The sequence below is a fragment of the Pteropus medius genome, unplaced genomic scaffold (assembly GCF_902729225.1).
Source record: "Pteropus medius unplaced genomic scaffold, Ma_sr-lr_union100, whole genome shotgun sequence".
Lineage (NCBI taxonomy): Eukaryota > Metazoa > Chordata > Mammalia > Chiroptera > Pteropodidae > Pteropus > Pteropus medius.
In genome coordinates, this window is record NW_024342467.1 from 4,281,301 (window position 1) to 4,302,986 (window position 21,686).

General features: G+C 33.7%; 1 protein-coding gene across 15 annotated transcripts in view; it reads right to left on the bottom strand.

The window, feature by feature from the left end:
• Positions 1-1,286: 1,286 nt before the first annotated feature.
• ETV1 (ETS variant transcription factor 1) overlaps positions 1,287-21,686 on the bottom strand; it is an 86,977-nt gene continuing 66,577 nt past the window's right edge. For 8 of the 15 annotated variants that reach the window (XM_039862412.1, XM_039862411.1, XM_039862410.1 and 5 more), the window contains 5 exons: positions 20,820-20,888; positions 19,189-19,257; positions 16,041-16,210; positions 10,865-10,966; positions 1,287-6,322 (listed from right to left, as the gene is read on the bottom strand). In XM_039862412.1, the coding sequence (XP_039718346.1) occupies positions 6,101-6,322; positions 10,865-10,966; positions 16,041-16,210; positions 19,189-19,257; positions 20,820-20,888 (632 nt within the window). In that variant the 3' untranslated portion in view covers positions 1,287-6,100. The remainder of the gene's footprint in view (positions 6,323-10,864; positions 10,967-16,040; positions 16,211-19,188; positions 19,258-20,819; positions 20,889-21,686) is intronic. The other 7 variants (XM_039862423.1, XM_039862422.1, XM_039862417.1 and 4 more) reach the window with 1 other exon arrangement.

Genomic DNA, 21,686 nt, shown 5'->3' on the forward strand with positions numbered 1-21,686 from the left:
CACTTAAAAATGATTAAAATGGCAAGTAATATAATTTACTACGATTTTTAAACAGAAAAAAATTGAAGAATTTAATATGTAAGAGTATTTTAAGTATAAAGTATAATATTTTTGTAATATTAAGAGTATAACTTCACAGTTTAAAATGTAGTGTCCCATGCATTATCTTTTCTTTCTTCCCATTTTCCCCCTACAGTTTTCCTCTTCCACTTTAATTCGTTTTAAACTTTCTATAGAACAAATCATATTACTGGCTACACAGAAAATTAAAAAGGATATAAGATGCCGTAGTCCCCTTTGCATCAATGCGACCTTTTTAAAATTAAGATTTCTCTACAAAATAGTTTCTTATGCTTTCAGTTCTACTTTCTATGTAAAAAATCCATTTGCCGCTGCTTCTGAATCATGTGACTTCAAATCTACTATATTTTAAAAATTTTCTGGGAAAATGTCACGAGGTCAGTATTTACAATTTTCTGAAGAATTTGATCAGGACATCTGCCTCTTTGGAGATCATTAAGCTGTATCTATCTCCAATGGAAAAAAAAAAACAAAGTGGTACTTCAATCATTTTGATTTCTAAATGCTTAAAGACTCAAAATACATACATACATACATACATACATACATACATACATACATACATACATACATACCATGGATTGATGCTGATGTTGTTTAAATAGTATTTCATTTCTTTTTCAGGATTTTCTATAAAGACTATTTAAAAATGGTTAAAGAAATACATTTTAAGTAAAATGTGATTCATTGTTACATGCATTTTTAAGTTATTAACAATTTAAATCAAGAAAGTAACTAGGTCCAGGTTACACCAAAAGAGTAGGGTTTATGCAACTGCTTGTCATCACAGATTTCTTGACACAACGACATTGTGGTTTTGCCGTTAACCTCAGCCTCTCATACAAAGCCAATCAAGTGATGAAGGTGGCAACCTAGGTCATGTTGGCTGGCATGTGGAAGTCACTGAAATAATTTACATAGTTCCTTTACTCAAATGTCTTCCTGATATAGTTGCTGAAGAGATTAAGCGAAAAAAAAAAAAGTATTTAAAGATATTAGGACAAGTGTTATCAAGTGTCCTGGAACCTTTTACCAGAAAGAATAATACCTGGGAAGTGATAGAAGGCTTAGACATTACTCAAGTGCCTTGGTCATAAATCAAATAATGCAGATGTTTCAGATGCTTAGAAGCAAGTCAAAAATTTAGACGACATTTATCATTTTTAAAATGTGCCCTCTTTCAGAGTGATCACGATAGTCCAATATTTTCAGTTTGGGGGCTTTTATTTTAGATTTAAATTTTGAGCATATTAAATTTGCTATAATCACATAAATTTCATAGCATGTTTTCTCAAACCATAAGTATAATTCCAATACATCCAGGTGAATTAAAAATTTATTTCTCATAGAAACATAAATATAATTTTAGAATGGAATAAGAATATTTGAATCTATATGCAAAAGAACTACCTTACATATGAATTCATAAACCATAGCTATTCCATATATACTTTTAATTCAACATTCTAAAATTATTAATATTTCTATAAAGGCATCCACTACTCTAATCAAATTATCACTTCTTAAACTATATTTTTCATAGTTTTTTAATAAATAAATCTTTCTAAACAAATCTTATGTTAAAAAAAAAAAAGTCAAGCCCTAAAATTACTAGCTGCATTCTGAATAAATTGGGCCAAATTCTTTAGTATAATGTCTAACATTGATAACTGATGGAAACTTGGCTTTTACACAATACTTATCATAACTGCTCTAATATGGCCATTTGCCTTCTTTGATTTCCTTCTATTATTTTTACCTGATTTCTATTATTATAATTTCATTTTTTATCTTCCTCATATCAAACTGCAACTGGAAAATAGAACACACTTATTCCTTACTTTTAAGTTTTAGTTTTTCTTTTAAGATACCAAGTAGAAGACATTCACTGGCCTTCTCCTCTATAATGTTTTGTCATTATAAACCCTGAAAATGCTGCCTGATAGACAAAGTGGCTCATTTTACAAACTCCTATGTTCAGGCCAAATGCTGTAATATTGGATAATAAATTTATTTCCTTGTCACATAAAGATAAGTTTACTTATATTTTAGAAATGAGTAATAGGCATATTCTTTTGAGTAACAGGCATATTCTATATATTATTCTTATCTAATAGTAATCACCTGTAGGTGTTAAGATCATATAGTAACAACTCATACTAGCATAAAAAAGAAATTTCTTTAAAAAAATATAATCAGGCTTTGACAACAGAATGAACTGTGCTACTAACTGTAATTACTATCTGTAATTATCACACCTTTGTTTTTTCCCCTATCATTAATAATGTTTACATGAAGGAGAATTAAATAATCTAAAAACTTGATGTGATTACCAGATGCTTTGATGAAATAGTTGAACTTTCATATAGAATTCTTTCTGTACCATTTATGCAGAATAAAGTGAGACTACCTCAATGGTAAACAATGTCCGTCAGTAATTTCAATAAAATTTTTTTTGTCCATAGGTAAGTCAATCAGTATTTTTACTACACAGTGTAGTCATTGTGTGGTAAACTAAATAACCCCTCACCCACCTCCATACCCATGTCCTGATCACAGAAACCTATGAATACCTCATCTGGCCAAATGGACTTTGAAGTAGTGATTAAGTGAAGGATCTTGAGATGGGGAGATTATTCTGGGTTACCTGACTGAAACCAAAAAGTAATCACAACTATCTGTGTGAGAGGTAGGCTGAGGGAGATTTAACTACAGTAGAAGAGATACGACCACAGAAGCAGAGATTTGAGTGATGAAGCCAGGAGCCAAGAATGTTAGCAGCCTTTAAAAGTAGAGAATGCTAGGGTGGGGTTCTCCCCTGGAGCCTCCAGAAGAAACAAGCCCAGCAGACACCTTGATTTTAGAGGATTTTAGACTCATTTAAGACTTCTGATCTCCAAAACTATAAGAGTTATGATAAATCTGTGTTGTTTTAAGCTAATGAATTTGTGGGAATTTGTTACAGCAGCTATAGGAAACTTATAGAGGCTTTCCTCAGAGATATTGTGGGTTCCATTCTAGACTCCCATAATAAAGGTAGCACACCTCCATAAAGTGAGGCATAATCTTTTGGCTGGTAGAGGGTCTTGCCTTCAGTTTGTAAAACATGCAAAACCTGTGAAGCACAATCAAGGGAAACGCAACAAAACGAAGTATGCCTGTACAATCTGTAAAAAAGGCTGAATTAAATGACCTCCAAGATCTTTTTTTGATTAGAGAAAATTTCTCTGTGCTGTCAGCCTTATGGATTTTTATTTTTAATAATTTGTAATAGCCATAGCTTAAGAAAAATTATGTTTTATTAGTTATTTGGGATGCAACGTTATTAGTTATAATTAGTCCGTTAGGTATTATCATGTCATCATCAAGAGGCAGCAAATGCTAAGGGAGACATTTCTTTTAGTTACTCTTACCAAGTTGAAGGAAAATGTTATATTAATTGATTTCTATTTGAGTAGCCAATTCACTTAGAAATTCAAAACACAAGAATCTTAAAGAAATCAGCTGCCAGATTTATTAATCTATCTGAAAATAAAACAGAACCAAACAAAAAGTAGAAAACAAAACTTAAAAAAATTTAGATACATTTCCCAAGAGTGTATAAAGCAATGTTTTAAACCTTTCTGTATTGGAAATATCATTAATGTTGGCCAACTACTTATTTTGTTCAGTGAGTCACTACCTTAAACAGTAAATTATATAATATGTCCTTAAATATTATATAATTAATAACAGTTCCTCCTTTGATTCCTTAAGATAATTCATAGCCCTATTCCTCCCCACTGGCAAACTAAAAATAGAATTTTAAAAAGAAAAAAGAAAAGGAAAAAAAGTGAAGGAATAGAAAAGAAATCCTTGATACGACTTTCATTTAGATTATATTCGAAAGACCCATTTTCAATTTCTCCTTTAATTTCTCCAAATATGTCCATTTTCTTTCCAATAAAACTTTAGCTGAATATTTTAAAATTTGTTTTTATTCTAAATACCGTAAATAGCCACATGAGCATAGTGGGGTGGGGGTGCTGGGGGGAAGTTCTGATTTTTAAGGCATACTTACTAGCCCAGAATGGGCTTAATGATATATAATTTATGTGCAGGACAATCATTAAAACCAAAGGTAACATATGTATGTTGAAATTAGAATTTTTTTGTAGGATTATATGTGAATAGTATCAGTTATGGTACGTAGATTTCCCAATAACTGTTTGATTTAAAGACATGTGAAAAATAGGTAGCTGGGAGATCAACTTTCAATAATCTTTCCCGTGCTCATTATGAAATACTTTTATAAGTTGATTTCAAATTTGCTTAGAATTTTTTTTAACATTTTGCTATAGACTCTTAAAAAACTGTTGTTTCTCTGAGATATTTGGATGGATTGGACAAAACTCATGTTTGCTGCTTGAATTATTTAGCAAGCCATTCAGAGATATTATAACACCATTTACTTATGGTTTTTTCCATGGTGAACAGAATGACATATCCTGCTTTCAGTATTTTCTCCAAATGCAAAATGAAAGCAAAACAAAAACCTTTGAAACTTTAAATCTTTAAATCTTCTTTCAAACAATCCAATCACATTTACATGAGTGTTCAAAACAAGATGAATATCAGTGCCAGCACTATGTCATACAGCAACTTCCTCATATACTTTAACAGTTTGTAAATAATTTTCCACTTCACGAAAAGTTACAAAAGTTTCCACAGTTTCCCTTTAGCAAGCTGAAGCTTACTCTTCATTTGTCAATGTGCATAAAAGCTGCTTATAGCATAGCATGGCATAAGCTATTTTTTTTAAGCAATAAATGGGTTGAGTCATCTATTTTGTCCTGAAATGCTATCTGTAGTTAACTGCATTGCTTATAAATGGTAATAGTAAATTCAGCATGAAAGAGAATATTCGAGAAAAGACAGCAGCAGAAGCATTAGCATTATCTAATATTTATATATGTTATCAACATAACACAGCAGTAAAAGGTTTAAATGCATATCAATGGGTACCATCTCTAAAAATTACTATAGTACCTATTTAGTGTATTGGATATTTTTCTTAAGGAGTGTTTGCTGTATCTAGAACAGCATAATATGTGATTTAGTACAGTTAATTCTTATTGATTAAATAATGTTTTTATGTGCTGAAGGAAGTGAAAAGACACAGATAATCTTTTGCTTCATTGCGATCCCAGATTTACCATTGAAAGGAAGATTTCAAAGGACCATGACATATTATTATTTAACTGAAATGGGCTTCAAATTTTTAATTGACAGTATGATTTGTATTTAAACAGCAAGGTGGCACCTGTATTACACAGATACATGTAATGCTACTGGCCTGTGACTCATTTTGGAGCCAGAGTCCAAAATTGTGCCCCTCATTTACAGTCATGGTGATTACTCAACTTCAGAGAGAATTACCCATTATATGGTTATCCTCTGTGAGTCATATATAAAGCAAAATAAACAAACAAAAACAGCAAATGCAATCTCTAAAACAGTTATTTCTAATAATTGAACTGCCATTTACAGATTTTTTTGTACACCTTGCAGAGACTCAGAAATGATAGAGGAAGATGCCCAAGACAAATAGTCTCCAAGTGGATATTTACACAATGTGAATTAACTGTACCATAGATATCGAGAGAAAATGAACATTTTCTTATGTTGTAATGAAATCAAAGAAACATGATATAGCTTCATCATACTTAAAACCTGTGTGACCCCATCCCAAGCCTAAGTAAAAAGTAATCCCCCACTCCCCCCACCCATTCACCCATTATCTTCCTGTTACACAGAATAAATGTTTAGATTACTCCCACCCACCCTCAAATAAAGTGCGCAGTCCATGGCAGACCATAGAATAATGCAACAGGAAAAGCCCCTTTTTGTGTATTATTATTTTAAAAATAAAATACAAACAACAGAAATCAAACAAAGATTGAAGAGAATTCAGAGATTCTCTGCATCTTGCAAAAAGAGGGAAAGAGAGCAAGGAGGCCCTGCTTGGCTGTCACTTGGCTTAATATACATAGCCTTCGTTGTAGGGGTGAGGGTTGCAGCAACCCCCTTCTGGCATGTAGGCCATGCTCTCATCAAAGTGAGACAGAGGCACCGTGTCCTCTTCGTTGATGTGACGTTCCATGTCTGTTTTCAGCAGCGGGCGCTGGTTATCTGGAAAGGCCATCGAGAAGAGGGCTTCTGGATCACACACAAATTTGTAGACATATCTCTCTCCAGCCACCTGGTGAAAACATGGAAGAGAAAAACTCATCCTTATGTATGGTGCCAGACATTAACTAGACTTACTGTGGTGATCACGACATTTACAAATATTGAATCATTATGTTGTACACCTGAGATTAATGTGACATCATATGACAATTATACCTCAATAAAAGCAAACAAACAAACAAAAACAAACAAACCAAAAACACATCTTTAGCATCCCAGATGGGGAAAGAAAGGGAAGGGAAAGAACAAAAGCATGGTTTAATACATAAGAAAGTCTGGATAAAAGAAAAAGCAACCAAGTGTTAGCAGATACTCATTTTTAAAAAAAGTTTTTACTTTGTGGAATAAACTACGATTCATTTGAGGGAAATACGAAATATTGACCTTGAGAAATATTTACATTCATTCTAGACATAGCTAAAAAGTTTAGCAGTTTCCTTGTTTAAATATAAAGATAAACTTACATTGTTATTTGGAGGGGGAAAAATCAATGATTTCACATGGATATGTCAGTGAAGTTTTTTTTTTTTCCCTTGTTTGAGAAGGTAGTATCTATACTTGCAAAATTAACTGGACCTTTAAGGTGTAGTCTCCTTCTTACTATTACATTTCTGAAACTGTAGAAAATTAAACTTCCAAACCTTAGAAGAAAAATGTGTTGTATTCTTAATATGACTAGACTAGTGATTCACTGATTCACAGGGTAAAATGGTTCTTTTTTCTATTTTTTCCACTGTGTATTCTCATCAAAAAAAAGAAAGATGCATGGCCTTATTTAAATGAAAGATGGATCAAGAAGACAGCATTATTCTGGGTACATCTTTTAAAAATGAAGACAAGATGCATTAGACAGAAGTTAAGGATGTGTATAAAGTGTCAAATTGAAGTAAGAGGTGTAAAAAAGTGAAAGGAATTTAAAGTACACAACGCATGGGGAGGAAAAGAGAAAAAGAAATGTGACAGCTGCTTGAAATAAAGTAGTAGCATAATTTGTAGGGAATGACATGCCCCAGACTTAAATTTTGAAGAGTAATGCTTCTCTAGGAAATTATAAACAACTGAGTGAAACATATATGGTCCCCCTTCCCCTCAGCACCATTAATAAACAATGCTGAGGCTCTGAAAACTGGGATGGGGGTATGTGTGAGTATGTGGATAAATAGTCTTTGTATCAACTTTGATAGTAACTTGTGTGTGTACCCAGAGTTCAGTAATTTTAGGAAGGTGAAAATTAATCACCTCTGGGATCCTATGCATCAAGAAGGCACTGCTAGTTGCTTTGTGATGTGGGGGGATGGTGAGTTCGTGGTTTAGAAACTATCTGTATATGTTTGGAAGAAAAGAAGCAACTGCTGTTCTGGACTCAGATTTAGAATAATTTTTTGCCCTGGAGTTTTTACCCTGTAAGAGGTACCAGTTTAGAGAACCCAAATAACCTGAATAGTCTTAGGTTTGAAAATAGTCAACACTTAGTTTTTATGAATTTGGATATGTTTCCTAAACTTCTCTGTTTCTTATTTTTTTCTGTAAAATGGAGACAGGAATTGGCTCCTCTGGAAAGAATGTCTGTGTAAAATTGAGATGGACGTCTAAGGTACACTGCATGGCAAACAGGGGGGCCTGACATAAATTTATTCATTTCAGTCTTTTATTAAAAGGAAATTAAGTTCATAAAGATGAAATGGTGAAGTTACCATGAAAATAAAAACAGATAATTTCAGAAACAAAGCTAAGATACTAAATCCTAGTTTTCCTTTTGTCCTTTGTTCAAAGCATTTTGAGAAATACAAAAAAATGGCTTGCATACCTCAGAGGCTCGGAGCATTTAATAACCTGCTTTGTTTTGTTTAGGGCTGTGAAGAAAAAGGTATTTGCTTTAGGCTACTGGAGCTTTTTTTGTCCAATCTGCTGCTATTGGTTATAATTAGAAATGATTTGATAAATCAATATAGGGAATTAAAATGTGTAACATGTGATCAAGATTATAAAATCTCTTTAAGGACTCTGCCTTGACTCACAGCTTCCTTTCATTTTTCTTTGAATAAACATTTTTTAGGGCTATTACTATACTTATTAGACTATATTAAAGGCACAGAATTTATAACAAGGGCTGATAACCAACTTAGAGAAATAACATCTTACATTATTAATGTTCTAATTACAATTTGGAAAATCCTATACATTAAATATACTCGAATTGCAATGCTGAGATAGATAAAACATGAATTCTGCAAGAAAGATTGACCAGAATTAAACGAGGAAGAATATTTTGAGCTGTGCTTTGAAAGACTAGGTATTTAAATTATGTTTTAACTTTTAAAATTTCAGAATACAGGAATACTGAAGGAAAACTAAAGTTTATGGATTAAGCCAAAAGAAATAATGATCTATCATATGAGTGGTACATGTGTTAACAGGTAAAGACGAGAAGGTAAAACATTCTAGAAAGCAGAACAATGAGTGAAATAATGAGGGAATTGGGAATAGCAAACAAAGGCTCAACACATGTGAGGAAGAAAAGTTAATATGTGTGTTCATAAAAATTGTAAAAAGACTTGATTGTTGTGCTAGTTACAAGCAGACTTCGACTTTTGCACGTTTCATCATTAAATGATCTACTCTTTCTTACATTATACAGTGATATCCCAAAAGGTCTGTCATATACAGCATGTTGCTATCCTATATTAGCTGATGAGTAAAGAGTTGCAAATAGTTTACTTTGGCAATTATAGCCTTAATGGGAAAAAGTGAGAGGAGCAGCAATATCTATGCCATTATTTATTTCATAGCATCTTGCCTTATTTATATAAGAAGTAAACAAGTGGTATATGAGATAACTGGATAAATAAATAGGAACATGGAAGTGGTGATACTAGTAATAAGAAGCATAAGCATGAACACCTTTGCGAATGTTTAAGACTGGGCATGACATCGTGGAGATATTTAAACACCGTGTCTAAAAGCTGAGGTGTGATTAGAGGTCTTATAATACGTTTTAGCTCTCTGTGAATGCTCCCTTTAATAAGTGGCATAACGGTCAAGACACGAAAGCAAAATATGCCTTAGCTCACACTAGTTTCCCAGTGTGAGATTCATTCAGAGCTGCCATTTGTCCAAGACTTTTATTGGGCCGGGTAGAGTGCAAGTGTCTCAAATACATTATTTCATTTAATAATCACAACTTCATGAGGTAAGAACACCACCACTTAGTAGGAGAAACTAGCTATCTGTTGAAAAGGGTGATCCAATGAGAAGCTAGCATGCAAACCTAAATCATGACTGCATTTACTTTCACTGTTGAGCACTGCTACCCATGGGGAACTGCTGAGCACCTACTGTGCCAGCCCACCTGATCTGCTGGAATTAGAAAGATGGTGATGAAAACAAAAGGAAAATGAAAGGGCTAGGTTGAAAATGGGAATGGTGAATGATAGAAAGGTAGGAATTAAAAATGACCCAGGGTTGAGATGGAGAAGCTAGGAGGAGCACAGAGAAAATGGTTATACGTTTTGAAGGGAGATATCGGGACATAGGAAGCAACTGGGAATCTACAGCAGCCACATATTTTAAGCATCTTGGAAGTTCTAACTGCTGAGGTGGCAAACTTCAGGGCACTGATTTCCTTCGGTCTAAGAAACTCAGTGATGCTGTTCCCTTTGTTCTAGTAAGTTTCATGTAGTAACTGGTCTAGTGTTTCTTGGAATAACTATGGTAATATAAAAATATGCCACAATCTGTAATATATAACTATTCATGTCCTCCCAAATGAACAAAGGATGCATAATAAAACTGTAATGTTCACAATGGATAAATTGTAAACTTAGTTCAAAGTCAAGACAAGTAGATTGAACACATATGCAAGGTTAAAGGATATAATAACAAATGTCTAAACATTTTATCTTTATTCATTATCTTCTTCAAAAAATTTATACTATGTCCTCAGTATATCATTCTTTTGTTTTATCTCACTCTTTTTCAAAAAGCTACTTTCAAATATTAAGAGAAACTCAATTCAAATAAAATAAAATATATTTAACTTCATTCTATCAACAAACTAAGGTCAAATGCTTATTTTTAATTAATGGTTTAGCATGTTCAGGCAAGAAAAATGTTTTTCAGAATGAGAACAAGAAATGTTCCGAGTGTTTTAAGAATCAGAACAAGGACAGAAAAGTAAGAATCTGGTTAGGATTGAAATCTATAAGCAAAAACGTTTCAAAATTATATACCTCGAGAATGTAGCAGAATATCAACAAGTTCTGAGGATGTATACATGCAATACTAGTACAGAAACAACCTTTTTTTTACCAAACACGACAATGTAGGAATTTCCAGAAAGTCTAGTACTTTGTATATGTGATTACACATTTGTCTATGATGCCTATGAATTTATAAATAGAAAGGTTTGTAATAGCAAAACCAAGAGCTAAGCATATGTTAAAGTGAGTGAAAACCTTGTTTCAGCAATGCAAGGATATGTGGCTTTTAAAGTATGACATGCAGATTTATGCGCAACATTTCAATGAATTTTAATGCTGTATTAGCTGCTCACCTTTTGCATGATTCCTTTCTCATAATAATAGCGGAGCGAACGGCTAAGTTTATCATAGTTCATAGCTGGCCTGTTTTTTTGAATGCCCCAACGCCGGGCCACCTGCCACCAAAACAGAATTACGTTGTAGTGTTAAGTATTAACTTATCAACATATTTCATACAAAAATAGCTAATTTATTAATTACTTCCAACTCCTCCAAAACGCATCCAAATCAAAGAGGCAAAAACTATCATAATCTGAATTCCCTGTGTCCTGGTTTGCTTTTTAACCCTGGAGTGTGAAGTGATCATTCTGAAACATCACAATAGAATTCTTTGTTACCACTGTTTTGGATACGAAATGAAATGGAAATAAGGGAATGTGTTTACAACAGGAATAAACAGACTGCAATTCACCAAAATGAGGCGTTTCCCATATTGAGATATACTGTGGCTTTTTCCTGCTTAGTTTTTCAGATAAAAACTATAGATTAAGAGCAGCTTAGTGATCTCTTTGTACAAAGGTGTTTTTTGAGGTTACTATAAACCAAAGAAAAAAAGGTATCCTGCTTGATACTAAATAAAAGATTGAAGAAACGGCATAGTGTGTAGTATAGTAGAAGAAACAGTATACAAATTAATAATGTGGGCCGCAAATAATTTTTATTGCCTGAAGCAGCATCAGAATAAAATTGTAGCCAATACTAAACTGGGGAATTAAACATTCATTTAGAGAACAGTAATTGGATGCTAAAAATAAGAAGGAAGTGGAAAAGGTCACCATGTATATGAGTCCACAAACAAAAATCTCTATAGCAGAATGTCCACTTTGTTAAGTGAAAAAATCATCAGACTTTTATAATGTGGCTTTGGAGGAACAACTTATCTGGCAAAGAGAGTCTTCTATGGGGCTTTAATAAAACCTCTTTCCTCAGTGTTTCTGTATCTCCCACCTCACCCCCACCCTGGGCTAGCTGAAGCATTATACAGACTAGTGTAGCTAAAGTCATGTTCTCATTAATTTCCACTTTTTATTAGTCTGAGCAGAAACTGCAGCTGCCACTCATACCTAGCCAACCCCAAGAGAGCATTATCTAATAGGGTTAATGTTTTCTTTCGTGTCCATGAAATTTCAAGTTGTTGCGATGTCACATATACTAAAATAGAACACTTTTCAGAGAGATCATTCTGTCTCTCCACTTTATTAGCAATAACCTTTCTCCGGGGTTTTTTATTCTTTTAAAGAGTGTGTGTGTGTGTGTGTGTGTGTGTGTGTGTGTGTGCGCGCGCGCGCGTGTTTTATGTTAAAAATACTGATCCTTGCTATTTTCTCTCTCACTAATTTGTATTCCCTGAATGAAGATACAATGTAATGTAGTCACATGCATCAGTATTCTTTTTTAAGAGCAGAGAGTTGTGATGTAACAGGAACACGACTATATATCCAAGCAGACAATCACAGTGGCAGGTACATCTTAATTTTCCAAAGATAAACCTCATTTTAATTAAATGTCCTCAGCAATAGTGAAATGGGAGGGTAGCAATAAGAAATGAAATCAATGCTTTCTAAATAAAATGTCTTCAAAAAAACCTAACAATGGACATCAGTGACTAATAGACATGGCAACTGAACAGCATGTAAACCTGGAGAAGACGTGGAAATAAATCATTCATATCTCCTTAAATAAAACAATTTATGGATACTTATTCATTTATAAATGATTCCTTTCTGGAAACTCACCAGGATGCACCTAGAAAGTAAAATATTTGCAACAAACTTTAAGAAAACATTGTGGATGTCTCTGGGAGAGAAAGATGATTTTTTTAATATTTAGATAAGCAGAGTTTGACTTTTAGGATACCAGTTAATTCTTATCACTGTAGATATTAGTAGACATATTTTATCAATATATTTAAAATATATTTTTAGAGCTGTTTCAGTGTTACATTCATCATAAAGTTGTAGGAAATGAGACATCCAATATGCCCAAGAGATACAGACAAGTTACACAAGGTAAATAAGTTCTAGAAATCTGCTGTACAGCACAATGCCGATAATTATACAGTACACTTAAAAATTTGATGAGAGTAGATACCATTTTAAGTATTCTTAGCACGATAAAAGAGAAAGACTGAAACTTAAAAGGAACAATTAACATAAATAATTTCTAGGATAGGTAAGACCACCCACTAACTAAGAAAATCCCTTCAGCCCTGACATAGGATCCACCAATCACCACAATATCCAGCACCACTAAAAGCCAAGGCACCGTTTTCTACATGAAGTGAATGCCATGGTGGCGATAAAATGCCAATAATACTTCTTCAAATGAAATCTGGCTGTAGATGAGGAAAGTGAAAAGATGATGGCACTATAGCATCCACTCCTATTGTCAAAGAAATTACATAGGAAAATGCAATAGTTCAAGTGTTACTCAATTTATTTTTAAAAATCATGCTTGAATATGCAACGGTAAACACACACACGCGCGCACACACACACACACAATCAGAGCCTGACTCAGACTTCTTGGTAACTCTTCCACCTCAACAAGTTTGAATACCATCGAAAACTTCCACTCCAGGTCTTATAGATGCTTTATTATGTTAATAACTGTTCCTTGGAATAATTCCCTCAGATCTATGTTTAATCCGAAAATAATACCTCATTATCTCAAATATCTCAAAAGGAGAGATGTTAAGGATGATATGCTTGCTAAAGTTATCCAAACACACTGAGCAGATAACCAGCACAGCCTGCAGTCTCACACAATATCATTTTAAACTCCCAGAAAGAATATAAAAAAATGGAACCCACGAGTCTTTCCAACAAGGTCAGCTTCACGGCCCCTTCTCATGTGTGTGCTGACACAGTCCCCCAAAGAGCCGCTGTGTGGTAGGAGAGGGTGCACGCAGGCCACACAGGCTGAAGACATTTCACAAACATTTTGCAAAGAAGAAATTTAAACATAAACAGCACGATCATGGCCTGATGGAAGCAACTGTGATGGTGAACAATGCAGTAATCAGAAATGGAAGGCTTCATTTTGAACAAAGGCCTTAGGAGACATTTGGTGCTTATTGTACAACTGCCACTGAGTCAGTTACTACTTGGAAATGGTCTGCTGACTGAATTACACAGCCCTTTTTTACTTAACGAGTCTGTTACAGACAAGGTGTCTAAATGTTGGTTGTTGTATGAAACAGATGTAATTGTATTCCTTGCCTTTAAAAATTATAGAAATTCGGAATTTAATGGAACTTAATGGTCAGCGAGTTAAGTCTTCTGCTTAATTTAAATTTGATCATCATAAAAGCCAGTTGTTGCTATATAGAGAATTCAATCACTTGCATGAGATTTTTTACTCTTCTGAATGGATCAATAATTACTGACATAATTTAGTAATTTCCCCTAACTTAATATATGAAAAAAATTTAAAAATGTTTCTGTTCAACTTTACGATGGAAATAACTGTTTGATGTAAATTCCTGTCACATGTACTCAGCGCTAACATGAACCAACTGTTACAATGATCATGAACATCTTTCATGAAGTAAAGAGCACATATTTCTGTCATGTTAAAGAGCTTTCAACACGTTATATTAAGCGTTCCTAGTTTCAATTTGTTAGTGCTTCATATTTTTGTGGTTCTTTCACTTACCTCATTTAAGTACATCTAAATAAAAACCAATTTCATTTGACAGACGAATTAAACTTTAGACACACTACAAAAATCAAACACCCAAACATTTAGCCCAGACCAGATAATGGATACTTTCGAATTCTGATATTGAGCCCTCTGTATGTGTGTGCTTGGGGATGGGGGAGGGGGAGGCAAGAGAAAAGCTGCAGAGCTTACCTAGTATTATTAGTGTACTGCTCTATCCTGGAGGTGACTTAATTGTGCTAACCACCTCCTCTATTTCATACTTTTTTTAATACACACTTGAATGAGATAATCTCCTAAATCTTAATAAGTAATGTGACCTTATAGAGCACATAATCAGATTATGATTTAATATGTGGTTTCATAAGGCAGAAAATTTAAGATGTGTAGGCCCATTAGCCAAGGTTGTAGATGTCCAGTCTATATGAAACTAATCACTTTAGGTTAAAAATTTTCTGGATATCTTCCTGAGGTGTTTAGACGCTATAGTCAATATGATCAGTCAAAGCTAAAAGTCTCCCATTGCCTTCTTCGCTAATGTAAACTAAAGTCAATTTTAACAGTAGTAGAGAAAGCATTTTAAAAAGACAAATATTTCATATAACAGTCACCTTTCTACAAGGGTCCAAAATGCTATTAGTGGGTTATGCTGAAGTAACAACAGTAGACTTAAGCCTAAAGTTAGTCCTGGGAATAAAAAAACTGAACTGAGCTCTGCAGGAAAATACTCCTTTTGTATGTGCATGGAGATGGGAGAGCGGTGGGTGGTGGCAGGGGCAGGGGGGGGATAGTTGAACAGTTTAGTTGAATTTGTGTTCTATTTATCCATATTATCTCTATTCAGCATCCTCTCATTTTGGTCCTTTCATTATCTCTTTTGAATTATGATGACACTTTACACTTCATCCCTGTCTTCAAATGGATTGTGCATGGCCCAGCTGACTTGAAATATGTCATCAACAATCAATGGGAAACAATGCTCCTATCAGGCCTGTGTCTCCTATGAAACACTTAAGGAGTGACAATTTCTCACTGTGGCCCTTGCGTGCCTTTATATCCCACAGCTGTTTCTCCCCATTCCTCATTGCAGAGACTTTGGTCTCTAAATATTCCCCTTCAAGCCCCTTAACAAAATCAAGAGTGTCCAAATAATAAGTGCTAATTCTCAAGAACAATTCCTTCAAAGTCAAAACAAGTTGAATGAACCTCAGCAGACAACCCTTTTCTCTCCCCAAAATTGTCAAACGTCCCCAAATCTGATGCTCCTTTACAGACTTCCCAAACCCTGCCTTGGCGCTAATGATGGTATTCAACTGGAACAAGCATGCAACATATTCATTTTGTTTGTTTGTTTTAAATGTATGCGTGCTTTTCACCCCTATCTTCTAATTTAGAAGGTTTCCCCAAAGTTTTAAAATGTAAAAAAAAAACAACAAAAAACCCCAACATGTTGACATAATAATCAAATACATGTATGTTTATATTATAAAATATCTGATTTTCCTCATTAAAACCTACTAAACCCACCTCTTCAGGCTCAATCAGTTTAAATTCCATGCCTCGCCCAGTCCAGGCAATGAAATGAGAATTTGAAGGGTCATCCAGAAGAGCTACCAAAAACTGCCAGAGCTGAAGTGATCCCCGCCGCTGGTATGTGGGTCCTTCCCGATACATTCCTGGCTCCTGTTTGATGTCTCCTAAATTAAAAAAATAATAATAATAAAGTTTCTATTATTAGCAATATAACAAAATTTATATAAATTTACATTAAACTGATCACTAAAATGGTTAAACTACAAACATTTTACGGGTATCTTTGCAATACAATGATACCATTAAATTAGCAATTTAAAATACTTAAGGGGTTGAATGTAAACCAAGAATCTGTACAAACTTAACAGAAAACTATATGTGACATATAAGGGTCAAAATAAATGCACGTTGGTGCAGAATAAATCCACGAATGTCATTTTACTTATAAAAAAATTGTATTGTTTTTTTCTATTGATTTCTTTAGAAACCATAGCATTTAAACACATTTCTTTGCTTTTGTTGTTAATGCCATTACTCACTGCTCTAAGCAACATTGAAGAGGGGGTAATCAATTTTAAGCTCTGGGCTTTTTATTTGTAGAAATTAAATTCTGCAAACAACAATTTGTAAGTACCTCACTGACTTGCACATAACAAACCATTGCAAATTTTAAGCAAATTTAATAGCATCTTAAACTGTGAATTAAGTAAACTGAACTTAATATAAATTAGGGAATCTAATGGGACATTCAGGCATACTGGTTTACCATCATACATTCTTTCCTCCATACCTTCATACTGGAACTACCACTTTCTCAAATGGTAGCAAATAAAAAATTCTCTCTCATTTTTATTTGTTTGTATTTCACTCACTTAAATTTGTTTGCTACACTTTTTCTAAAAGTTTAAAAATGTATACACTAGAGATTTCTTTAAATCTATATTTTTATGCAAGAAAGGTCTGTTACATTTATTTGTTATTCATATATAGTGTGATAATCTGTTAAATAGATTACAGCAATAAAAGTATTACTGTAAAACACTTCTGGTATAATTCTGGTCAGTTATCTCAGTTTTACCAAAAAACAAAAACAAAGAAACAAATACTGAATGCATAACTCAAGATTATTTACTTCTATCTCATTTATTGTGTTAACCACCATATTTTCTATTTCAAAAATATGTAGAATTGATCACATTGGGGATTGACTGTCTCAGGCCCCACAAACATCATTGTTAACATATGAATTTCCCTTCTCCACTAAAGAAAAAATCAAATAGAATATATTCAAGCTGATCTACTCACACTAAATGTGAATTATAAAAGAGACCAAATCACAAGCTTCTTTTGGTCAGTAGACAGAAATATGCTTCTTAAAATAATTACAGAAAGAAAAAAAAAACACTTAAAAAGTAAACTAAAGTAAAATTATTATCAATAGCTGCTAAAAATCATTATGTTGTTTTAGTGTAAGCTAGATAATATAGAAGTGTATTTTCATATTTATTTCAAAAACAGTTTTATTTATCTCAGTTTTTCCTTCTGAGATTTACCAATTTTTTCATGGTGGTAACAGCAATTATACAAACAGAGTGAAACACTGTCAAATTTTATAATCTCTAGATTGCTTCTGTCTATGAATGTGACTGATTATACTGTCCTTATATAATGTAATAACCTTCTGTTATTCTTTCTTCTTCTTCTCTATTCTTTATAAAAATGTAAGACTGATACTATCTTCCCAAAAAATGTTTTCTTAGTATAAAATCAGGGAGTATTTAAAAGACAAAGGGAATAAATAATCAAGACCATTAGCTTCCCTAAACGTTAGTATGACTTTGGGCTGTTAGATTATATCATAACCTTATCTATAGTTTTGAACTATTTTTCTTTCTTATATGCCCATATTGATTACCAAGATTTATTAAAATGTTAAGCTCACTAAGACTAAACAAAACTGTAAAGGTCATTCCAAGAAGTGAAAGCTTTATGCTTTGTCTCAAGAGAAAAGGCTATATTTTAGGAATTGTGATGCTCTACTAATGGTTAAAAATAATCCAGATCATGCCTCTGAAACTCAAAGCTTAAAACTAACATCTATTGTAGAATAAGGCCAAAAAAAATGACTCTAGTAGAGTTTTAACCCTGTGACCTTGAATGAATTTAGCAATTTAAAGGGAGGCTAAGGAAACAGATCTTACTATCTCTTCTGAAAAGCACATAAGATTAGCAAAAATGTTGAGAACAGAGTAGTCTACAAGCCACTAGAGACTGAGAAGCAATCTGAGTATGACTTTGTTGTTCAAATATGACCATTAAAAACTTCTGAGAACTACCAAGTCGTTATAGCCATAATACCGAAAGTTTGTGTAATCGGCTAATCAGAGGGCCCTGCTCATTTCCTGTTAAACAATCAAAGCAGGAAATATGGAGACCACTCTGAAAACTAAATCAATTAACTGTTCAGTTTTTACCCACGCATCCTTGTAGATGTCGACTTTTGCCACCCTTGTCAAGAAAAGAAAATTCTATCTAACTTGACACCCCATCATAACATCTGGGACCTTCTCATTGCAACAGAGAGTGATATTAAAATAGGTAATGCTTTCCTAACTCTCTTTTAAGCAATTACAAAGTAATGCCACATTAGTAATGAACATCTTCCCAGAAATAACAAAAAAGGACTAACAATCACTAACTAAATGGGCAGCTATGTTGTTCCTGTGTTCCATAATGCATCTTTTCATAAACAATAAAAGGAAAGAGGCTGCATTAGTCATCTGTGCATCCACGGTAGCATGCTTTCTGTTCTGCTTTGTTAATTATAGGATCAGCTTTCAATAAATCTCAAAGAACAAGCTGCATGTGCTCAGCAGGGCAATGGAAAGGCCCTTCTTACTCTACACAAAGCTCAGCAAGAACGATACTCATCACTAAATGAGATCTCTTATGGGACAAAAGAAAAAGGCTTTTAATGGGGGAAGGGAAGATAACTCATAAAAGGTAAAGTTTAGCAAGAATAGAGTGAATCACAAATGATGTGCACAGAAATCTTTAAGTAGGGATGTTGACTGTTTTCAAAAGAGGCAAGGGTGATCACTCCTCTGCAAAAATCAAAACTTAAAGCACATGGAAAACCTACCATCGAATTTCTCTGGGACAACACAGGTGTCGTCATAAAATTGCCTGGGGCCCTTTTCAAACATACAGCCTGTGGGGGAAAATGGGATACATTTATTCATGATAGAAATGAGGCTCACAAATAATTTAATATACAACCATTAACACAAAATTAGGGTAGAAAAGGAATCTGCCATTTTTCAGCTCTGCGACCTTGGACACTTATTCAACTCCAGTGCCTCAGTTTCCTCATCAATAAAACAAGAATAATAATAAACGATCTACCTTATAGGGATGTCTTGAGGATTAAGTGATTTAACATATGCAAATTTAGAATAGTGCCTAACTCACAGTGATATATGAGTTAGCTATGTATAGTATTATTAACCCAAGCACAAAGCTCATGTAATCACTGCCAGACCTAGGATTTATAACCAATCATCTCTTTTTCCATATTCTTCCAAGTTTTGTTATTCAGTAAGACAAGAGGGAAATCAAAATGAATTACTGATATTTGCCATGCATTATTGCCCCGATGAACTGAAACAGATTTGGTTTATCCCCTTCCTTGCAGAAATATTTATCTAGGCTAGCCTTCCTGTGTTTTCATCTTCAATAGCCAAGATAGTTAAATTTTTTTTTAACTTTCCTTTTTTTGCTGTAAGTTCACACACACAAAATAAACTGACAGCTTTTCACAATCATTTTTCCCCCCAAATATCCTTGACCATGAACTCTCTTTTAATTGTTGATATCTTTAATCACCAGGAAGAAATTTCACACAGTCATAGTTTTATTTCTCAAATGTATTAGTCTCTATGATGGATACACATACTATTAAAGGTAGCAACAGTAATTACATTGCATTTGTGCAAAATTTTTGGTGTCAAATATTTTAGATTTACCAGTTCATTATACTATTATTCTTTGAAACAAAGAAACTTAATTCTATTCATATCATTTACACAAAACAATCAATATTAGATCTAACCTAGAAGGATGAGTCTGAGTCATCTTACTAAAAACATACAGCGTTTACATCAAGAACCATGTACATATTTCTAGAAATACTTTAATGAGGATTATATCCAGATAAAATCATTTTTATTCATTACTTGGTGGGTATCAAAGGCCATTAGATCAAAGCCTTCTCACCATGGTTACCATAAACACACCCGCACTAAATACTCCTCTAGGCCTCCTGTGTGAATTTCCATTCTTAACAGTTACTTGTCCAAAAATGGAAAATCCAGGTTATTTAAATCTACTGTTTTATTTTCAAAAACAATGACTTAGGTTTGTAAATTAAAACTGAAAATTCCTCGAAGATACATTTCAGTAGACGAGAGTAAGGCGGGGTAATCTATAAAGCACATGTTCTCTCGAAAGAGGATGTGGTCATTGGCAAAAAGGACACAAATCCACTTTTCAGCTGTTTTTTTGTACGCACATGACTCATGTTAGCAACCAAATACAAGATAGCATGACCTGATAAATCTTCCTTTTACTTGAAAAAGATAAAGTTTAAAAATAATAGTTTAGGGAACATAAGTAATTTTTCTCATAAAATACAATGATTAAGTGACTGCATCCTTGGGATGTCTGATGATTTTGACAGGTATTTATAAGGAATTTCAATAATGGAAAACTTAACTTCTGTTCTGCTGGAATGAGCCAGGAAGCCTTCTTGCCTCATATAAATCGAGTGGCAGCTAGGCACTTCTGAAAGAGGAAACAACATTGGTCACAGAGAAGTCAGGAGCTGAAAACATGCTGTAATCAATGGACAGAGTGCAGACAGGAAAGTAACAGAAAAAGACATGAATCTCCATGAGGGGAACTTGTCAACACATCATTAAGATTTCAGGCAGGGCTCATATAAGAAAGAGAAAAATGAGAAGTTTATCATATTGAACCACTTCTCCTGAACAGGCATGGGAATTCAAAGTTTTAGCTACAGTAATCTTGCTAAAGGTTGGTTCTACCTGCAGTCTCACAGAATGTGATGGTGTCTCTGAAACAATGTCATGAGTTAAAATATGTTTCAGACCATTTATGGTATAAATTTGTATATCCTGTGGCATTCAAAGCTAAAATCAATGAAAGACACATCCAGAGTTTATTTCATGAACACTGGATTGAAATTATGATGAAAAGATGAAATATTTAAATCTCTTAAAATTACAGTCCATTAAAGTGACTGCTATCTCCCCCACCCCAAGATAAAAGACATGACTGGCTTTTCATTTTGTTAAGCATATGCGTCATATCCAAAACCAATGAGGCTATAAAACAGAAATGCAAAAATTTTACAGCAAACTCCATTAATTATCCTAAGAATGGGGCCTTGCCTATGTGACCAAGTTAACCCATCACTGAGAAAATAAATTTGGTTAACAGTTAAACTTGAGTCATATTAATGGCTGTGTATTTAATATGTTTAGCAGCTTACAGGGCAAAGGAAAAGAAACATGGATTATGAGACAAAAGATTAAAATTCAAGTCCTTCATTTACTGCTA